The 8,662-nt window shown below is 50.6% G+C and overlaps 1 protein-coding gene across 1 annotated transcript; it reads left to right on the top strand.

Moving 5' to 3' along the window:
* The first annotated feature begins 6 nt into the window (after positions 1–6).
* SNX12 (sorting nexin 12) lies at positions 7–8,365 on the top strand. Its single transcript, XM_038416715.2, has 4 exons — positions 7–22; positions 3,876–3,971; positions 4,275–4,399; positions 6,079–8,365. Exons 1-4 carry the CDS (start codon positions 17–19, stop codon positions 6,179–6,181), a joined length of 330 nt encoding a protein of 109 aa, XP_038272643.1. The 5' UTR covers positions 7–16; the 3' UTR covers positions 6,182–8,365.
* Positions 8,366–8,662: the final 297 nt, after the last annotated feature.

The raw sequence follows: 8,662 nt of genomic DNA, 5'->3' as shown, positions 1-8,662 counted from the left end.
CAGCTACGAGCTCCGCATGCGGGTGAGGGGCCTGGGGGCGGGGCCGGGCGTTACAGGGGCCCCGCGGGCGGGGGCGGGCGTTAGAGCGGCCTCGGGGCCGGGCGTTACAGGGCTCCCGCGGGCGGGGGCTGGCGTTAGAGGGGCCGCAGGCCTCGGGGCCGGGCGTTAGAGGGGCCGCAGGCCTCGGGGCCGGGCGTTAGAGGGGCCCGCGGGCGGGGCCGGGCGTTAGAGGGGCCCCGCGGGCGGGGGCGGGCGTTAGAGGGGCCCCGCGGGCTTTCTCTGGCTGCCAGGCATTGGCACCGGCCCGCTCGGGTCCGGGCGTCTCTGCTGTTGTCGGGGCCCCTTGGCTCCCGCAGTCCGCCGCCTGTCTGGGCTCGAGTCGCCCTTCCCGGGCCTGCAGCGAGCCCTTGCTCTGGGCAGCCTGGAGCCGACTCCCGGGCCGTGGGGGGCCGCTTATTCAGGCACGTGGCTGCAGGCAGAGCGACCGATGGCAACATCCCCACGCCCACCTGCGGGGTAGGGCCGGCCGCCCTCCGAATGCCTCTGGGAATTGCTGCACGCCCTGAGGTGCTGTGTCTTATAAACCAGGGGTCCTCACCAGCAGCCCAGGGGCTGCCAGCAGGTCTCGGGTGGCCCTCCAAGTAAGGCCAGCATTAGACTCACGGGGGCCCAGGGCAGAAAGCCAAAGCCCCACCGCATGGGGCTGAAGCCCAGGGCCCTGAGCCCTGCTACCTGGGGCTGAAGCCAAAGCCTGAGCAACTTAACCTTGCGGAGGCCTTGTGGCATGGGGCCCCGGGCAGTTGCCCTGCTGATACCCCCTAATGCCAGCCCTGGCTTTTTTATGCAAAAAAACCAGTTGTTGTGGCACAGGTGAGCCATGGAGTTTTGTATCCTGTTGGGGGGGCCTCAGAAAGAAAAAGGTTGAAAACCCCTGTTAAAAACAGTACTTGGGGCCTCATACAAGGACCCCAAAGGGTCCCTTGACCTCCTTTCAGCAGCCTCTGGGATGACCAAGCTAGCCTCTTATTTTCCAAGTGCAGACTATAAAGGGAATGCTGTTTGGAATTGGGATGACAAGGTTTTCTGCTTCCTTTCTAAAACAGTCCTCTGCAGAGGCTTCTCGTGAGCCAGGCCCTTGAATAACATTGGTCTATGAACACCCTGTACTGGAGACAGAACCCACAGGGGGATGTCTGCAGTGGGAGGGTGGCTTCCAGCTGCTGACTGGGTAGACAGGCTCATGCCAGTCAAGCTCAAGCTGGCATGCTAAAAATAGCAGTGTGGATGTTCCAGCTCAGGCAGCAACCCAGTGCTCTCCAGCCACCTGACCCCCTGGCTCTGAGTGTGGGCGGCCAGGATTTGGAACCCCGAACTCTCCACACCACTATTCTTTACGTGCTCACTCGAGCCCTGCTAGCCTAAGTCTCTCTACCTGAGCAGGAGGCTTGCTCCCAGCAGCAGTGTAGACAGACCCACAGAGGCCTGGGCCATTTCACTCTATTTTGTTGGGTCGCATGGACCTCTGTCTCTCAAGATATCTGGCTGCATGTTGAACTGTGGGAAAGGATCTCAAGGTCAGAGTATCTCTACAGCCAAGTCCTGTCCAGGAAAACAGGCTTTATCATCTTGTTGGCATGGCTGTTTTCTGACTTGAGCGTACTGATGGAGGTGTAGGATCTCACCGCATTCTGTGCCTCCGAAGTCTGCAATCCTGTAGAAACCCCGGTCTGACCTCAGAAGGGTTTGATCAAGGCCCCCTGGAATTACCAAACTTTGAGAGGGATACACTACCATGTCTAACAGAGGATTCCTGTCCAGTGCTGCAGAGAAGGTGGTAAATCCCAACATGTCTGCTGAATCTCAAGAGGAAAGAAAACTTCTTGTCTCCTCACCTCTACATCCCACGAACCTGGTGCAGTCCTCACTCTATATATGTGAACAAGAATGGTGGTGGTGAAGCACCAGGTTCTGCTTAAATCCAAAGTCAGTGGTTTTATGCACTCACCAGTCCCTCTTAAGTGGATTCTGCTGGCAACAGTGAATCACAGAATATCAGGGTTGGAAGGGACCTCAGGAGATTATGTAGTCCAACCCCCTGCTCAAAGCAGGACCAATCCCCAATTTTTGCCCCAGATCCGAAATGGCCCCCTCAAGGATTGAACTCACACCCCTGAGTTTAGCAGGCCGGTTGCTCAAACCACTGAGCTATCCCTCCCCCAAGTGCAGCCACTTTGTGCCCCTTCTTGGTGCGGGAATTCGCTCCAATTGGGGCAGAGAGAAAGAACACTATTTAGGGGAGGGGGACTTTTGTCTGTGTCTTGGCTAGCTGCTAGTTAACAGCCTTCCTAGATAACGGTGCTGAATGGCTTTTGTATTTGGTTGCCAATCTAATTGCCTACCAATTATCGACAAACTCTAGTCCTAAAAACAGATATGCTTATACAAATGAGTAGTGCAGCCCTGGAGGTTGTGCAGTACAGCCTGCCTAATCGGTATGGCTGAGCACTCCTTGTGTACTCAACATCCCTTTGCCTGGTCTTGTCCTAAGTGGTGAGCTCTTCGAGGCAGGGTGTCCTTATAAGGTGCGATGCATTGCCATGGTGCCATCAGTAATAAGTTAGACTGAGAAGCTCCAAGCTTCCCCTGAAATTTACACAATCCACAGGAGAGGGGAGTATGTTGTGCTTGCACTCGGTGTGGTAGGTGCTTTCCAAACCATGGAAGATACAATCCCCTGCCCCCTTAGAGGCTACAGTCTGTCCTCGTTAGCTAATTTTACCGTTCCTCCTCACACCCTACATGACTGACTTTTCATCTGAGGATTGGATGATGATATTCCCCACTTCCACAAAAAACTGTCATTGTTGGTTCTTCAGTCAGCTAGAGGTGGCTGCTAGAGAACAGTAGGAAAACTATCTCCAGAGTTTCTCTCTGCAGTTCTAGTCCCTGGTGGGCACCATACTCAGTCCCAAACAGATGTACAGCCTAAAAGCTGATCAGAGGCTTAGTAAGAACTTTTAAATGTAGCAGCAATAGGTTTAACATGAGGGTGTATCTGGTCACTAAAAAGCTCATCCAAGAGCTTTTGTTACCTCCCCTTCTCCCTCACTCTCCCCATAAAGTTCTGTAACTTCTTCAGGGGGAGGGGGTCAGCATTGGGAAGGTGGAGTTAACATAATCACCAGGTGAGAGATCAGGCTTCAGAGCTAATGCAGCTTTGGGAAAATTCCTACAAGCTCCTGGCTAGATCCAAACTACACAGGCTAGACATGCAAAAGCCTTTCCTTGCAATGGGGAGGGTTGCTACTGCTGTTTGGAGATCTTAAAGCAAGGTCTCTGCAGCCTGTTGCTTGGATGTAGTTGGGGATTAACCTCCTTCCTCATCCTCTCCAAAAGGGTTGTATGGTCTGGGGTTGCAGTCTGCTGCGGTGCAGAATGGCAGTGTGTATCCCTCTGTAATGCTGCTTTGAATTCATAAGGGTGAACATCTGAAAGGGATGAGGCCTAGACTTTTCTTGTAATTACAAATAGCACATGCAGAATGGTAGCATAGGCACCACCAATGCCCCGAAAAGGGAGACTGTGCATCTGAAAGCATGGCTCATGGAGTGTGAAGGACACAGAGATGAACAGTTCTCTCTTCTCTGCCCAGAGTAGTCTCGAAAACACCTGCTTTTTTCTGAAAAACCGCAGGGAGGCTTGCAAATGCTTTCATGTATTGCAGCATTCTATGCACTCTTTACTGACCTCTAATGCCTAGAGTGTCTAGAGGTTTCAGGCCTCTGCATGCAGCTCTGCAGACTTTAGTAGGACACAGTAAAGTCAGCCTGGCTTCTACAGCAAACTGCAAATTAACAACCCCGCCTTCCTTGCAGACAAACCTCCCTATCTTCAAACTGAAGGAGTCTTGTGTGAGGAGGCGATACAGTGACTTTGAATGGCTGAAGAATGAGCTGGAGCGAGACAGTAAGGTGAGGGCCTCTGCACACAGACCTATTCCTGTTACCGTTGCACCAATCCTGCTCCTGAAGAGCCCAGTTTTAAACAGCTTGGGCCTATGAGAACAGTCTGTGCAGACCTGCACAGAGAGGCTGCTGTGGGTGACCATCCCAGGAAATGAGAGGAGCTTCCGGAACTGACAGCCTTGCTTTCCCAGCAAGCTAGTGAATGTTGTAGGAGCACAGCCTGTGGGCCGGAGGGGACCACTGTGAACACTTGAGGGGCCTGTCCATTCCTACTCCACTGCTAGCTCACACTGGTGTGTGTGTTTTTAGATTGTAGTTCCACCGCTGCCTGGAAAAGCCTTGAAACGACAGCTTCCATTTCGAGGAGATGAGGGGATCTTCGAGGAGTCTTTCATTGAGGAGAGGAGGCAGGGACTAGAACAGTTTATTAACAAGTAAGCTTCATGTCCTGGGCTTGCCCTGTATTTGATATGCTGGTTAATGGCCCTGGGAACAGGGATGGGGAGGAGGGCTGTCCCAACGTCAGTTCTGGAGTCTTGATCCAGTTCCGTCCCCCACCCACCTATCTACCTAAAGTCTCACGTTTCGGCCACCATTACTCTGACCGGATAGTCAAGTGGCAGCTCTGAAGGAAGTCCTTTGTAAAGGGAGCACTGATGTGCAACACAGTGTAGTTCCCTTTGTTATACCAATAAAATAAAAACCAGCAGGATCTTATTAAAGGGGAAAAGGCAAAATGCCACACTTATTGTAAATACAGAAAGAATCATAGTAAGCAGGTACTTATAGCTATAACATTCCATTCCATTCAATTTCATATTTACATGCGCACGCACGTTCTGCAAGGTTGTTATCATAGTTACCAGCCTTAGTGTTCCTCATGCTAAGCCACTGGCCAGGTGGCCTAGACATGAGGAGGGAGCAGGGCCTTGTCAGATGCACATCTGATGCTCCTGGAAGTTGGTTTGCAGAATCAGACCCCAAAGTTCTCACTTTCTAGAGTCCATTTTTATAGGAATTTCTTCCTATGCCAGTCTGTGGGAATTGCTTCATCATGCTGTTGCTGAATCAATCAGCCGATGGCACGTTCCTGACAGCTCCGTGCTGCCAGATGTTATCTTGTTCTTTGGTTCTCCCATCCTTGAGGCTGTTGGGTGCATTCCAGTCTGCCCTCCGGGGGTCCTCTGGTTGTTTCCACTTGACGCCGCCTTCAGCCGAGGGACACTGGATTCTTAGGCTGGTACCTCCCTGATTGTTCAGTTATTATCCACACCCAGCATCCATCCACATACATCCTCTATCTCTATTTTAATCACAATTGTTAACAAAGCGAGATGAATACAACAAAAGGGTGGGGAGTCTCTGGGTGCTGTTTCTGGTGTTAGAGTATTGCTTTGCGTCTCTCTCTGTGTGAGTAGTAGTTACGAAGAATTGCTGTGAGAACAGACTCTGTCTTAGGATGTACTAACACAATTAGCAGCTTGCAAGTTTCACACAGAGAGGGAGAGAAACAGTACCAAAAACCAAGAGACCTCTTAATTAGTAATACCCTGGAATTTAAACTATGGGGATTCAAACTCATTTGTGATTTTAATACAGAACTTCTTTAATATGATCCAACACCTTCTCCTCTGGGGGCTCAGTGCAATGCATCTGCAGCACTGTTGTCCTGAGGGAGAGATTGTTTAGATACTTCTCCGCACTTCAGTGTGGCACTGAAGTGTGTAAAATCCTGGGCCTGCCATCTTCCTCTTGTGCTAGTCTGGTATTGTGAGGCTGCAGAGCTGACCATCACTGCTGTTGTCACAAGCAATTCTGTCCTCCAAGAGCTGATTGTCTGGCAGTGGATGTACTGGGAGTGGGGAGATGAGTTATGCACCTGCCCCTCTGTCCTTAGCAGAGCTGATTAGGTGCATTGTCCATATGTATAGACTCTGACTCTGGCAACATGTGTAAGTGCTGCAGCTTCTCTCTTCCTCTGCCCCTAATGGGAGTGGAGTTGACCCTTCATTCTACATGGCTCTGAGGTCCAGGTGTTTTCCTTTATTCTCTTAAGATGGTGCTCCAGCTGGTGCATGTGTGCTAACCTCTGCTCCTCCCTGTTCCCTTGCAGAATCGCTGGACACCCGCTGGCACAGAACGAGCGCTGCTTACATATGTTCCTGCAAGAGGAAACTATAGATAGGAATTACGTCCCAGGGAAAGTCCGTCAGTAGGAGATCCTGATGCTCTGTCTTCCTCCATTCCACCCACCCTCCTGCAGAAATGACATTTATTTTTACACTAAATCTGTCTCTCCTGAACCAGCTTTTCCTCTCTGAACCTCCCCGTTTGTCCAGTATTTTTCTTTTTTGTATCTGGCAGCAGTGTTGCGTTCGGATGAGCTTTGATATCTGCCAAAGGGTGTGAAGATTTAAGCCATGAATCTGCTATTGTGCACCCAGTGGCAGGAGTGAGTAGGTGTGAGGGTGGTGCATGAACTGTCTTGGGGCATAATTACAATGTCACGAGGCTGTCTCTTCCCTGTGAAAAGGGGTATAAGATGTCCTTCCAGCCTCGTCCTTCACCCCCCGTCCATGCGGCCTCAAGCATTGTAAAGAACACCAGAGCAGAACAGTGATTGTCATATAGGTCAGTGACTGCAGCAAGTTTTAGGATGTTGGTAGGGTTTAACCAAAAACTGAGCAAGCAGGTGCCAGGTAGGATGTCCAGTCCCTTCCTTATCCCCACGATAAATCCCCTTCTACCCTGCATGAAACCTTCATCCTGTGCTGTCTGCAAGTGCTGAGACCCAAGATTCCACTCTGACCCTGCTCCAGATCTCCTGCATTACAGGCCTGCTCAGCATAGCTGTATTTATCCCTCTCCTCTCTAACATGCTGCTGGCAGCTTTGGGGGTGTTCGTACTGTCGGTGCGTTCTCTAGATGCTCTGAGAGTGCAGCCTGGTGGTGGTGTGAAGGTGGGTGGAGTTGGGCCTGGGCTGCCCAGATAGCAGAGCATGGACAGCTGATGAGTTCAGAAAATGCCACAGCTTGCTCTTGACTGGTATGGTGCAGAGGATGTCTCAATAGAGTTGCACTGGCCTTGTCTCTCCAAAGACCTGGTTTCCAGCGCTGTACCTAGAGGGAAAGGTCCTGCCCATCACTGAGAGAAGAGAATGGAAGGGGGGAATAGGGCACAGCTACTCCCAGACTGCATAGTGCTGAGTGGCTGCTATTTCGCTCCCATGCAGAAGCATTCCAGTCACCTGAATCGGGAGGCAGGAGATTTGTGACCAGTAATCTGCACTGGAAGTGTGCCTTTAGAATGGCAGCACAACTATCAGCCGTCCTCAGCCCTTCCTTTTCACGCCTCCCTTGCCCCCCCCCCCCGTGGTGGTTTTGCAGGCCAGGAATGCTTTTGTATGGGGGACAAAAGACATAGGAACTAGTCATGTAGCTGCTCTTTAAAAGCACTTTCCTTTGGTGAGAGGGTGCAATGGGCTGTGAACTGCTGATGCACCACAAATACACATTCCCTTGGAGTAACCATAAAAGATGAAGTTGAGCTCTTTGCTCAGGGGTTCCCCAAAAGTCAGGCCCAGGATCACAGTTTGCTTTGCAGTGTCACTAAGAACTTAGCAGAGGAGGTAAGCTCTGGGGAGAGTGCACTATGTCAAGAAGCACTGAGTGTCTGGGTTCTAGAGGGAGGCATTTCCTAAGTTCTCGGAGTTGTTTCTATGCAGTGACCTGATTTTTCTGTCTTCACAAAGAAATGGGATGACTAGGCCCCCCACTGTATCCACAGAGATTCCTGCCAAACTTATTCACAAGGGTATCCGCTGTTCCCGTGTTTGTGGATTTTTTTCCAGTGAGGAACTTGTCTCGGGGTGGAATGGGTAAAGCTGAAAAAACCCAAATGAAGAGTGAGTCACTGAAGTAGCCCGGAGAGAGCTGCTCTTGGGAGTGACACAAATTGAGGAGTGGCTGATTCAAAATGTACATGAAATATAATCCTGGCACTAGATTCAGAGCCAGCTTGAAAGGTGGATCTTTGACTTGTAATGCAAACAAGGAGAGGGTTCCAGAAGGAGAGTGTGGAGTGTCTAGGTCTGCTCCTTTCCTCTCTGAACTCTGCAAAGAAGCACTCTGCACTGACCAGTTACTCTGCTTTTTTGGATTGAAGTGGCATATAGGTCCTGCCTTGCTAACTTTTTGTTGTTTGAAGCAATCTGCTGCCTTTTTGATCTATATTAGTCACTTTTTAAAAACTCCCTTCATGCACAAGAGCTGAGCGATTGAAGGCTGTTTCTGCTGTGTATATATCTTGATGTGGGGCTTTAATTCACAAACTGTCTTCATTCTGCTGTCTGATAATGTAATGTCCAAGTTCTGTTCATATTAAACCACTGTGAAGCCAATATGTCTGCATGTTGTGACCTGTGGAAAAAATGAGGGGTTCTTCTAAATCTGTTACGTCATGCTTGTGAAAATGGAAACTAGTAGCACTAGTTGGAGCCCCAGTCATAGTTATGGCAGGCTCGGTGGGCTCTAGGTCCCCCGGGTGTCTAGCCAGCACGCCTCAGTTACAAGCTCCATCAGCACCACTGTGCTCCAGTTGGGTGAATATCCACTGTTATACTGAACTGGACAGTATATTTTGCAGGTGCAGTTAAGGAATTGGTTGGAAACCAGAAGTCCACACATGAAGCTTCTGT

Source organism: Dermochelys coriacea, chromosome 9 (genome assembly GCF_009764565.3).
Source record: "Dermochelys coriacea isolate rDerCor1 chromosome 9, rDerCor1.pri.v4, whole genome shotgun sequence".
NCBI classification, from domain to species: Eukaryota; Metazoa; Chordata; order Testudines; family Dermochelyidae; genus Dermochelys; species Dermochelys coriacea.
The sequence above is the reverse complement of the archived record's forward strand: the minus strand, read 5'-3'. Positions and strand labels throughout refer to the sequence as shown.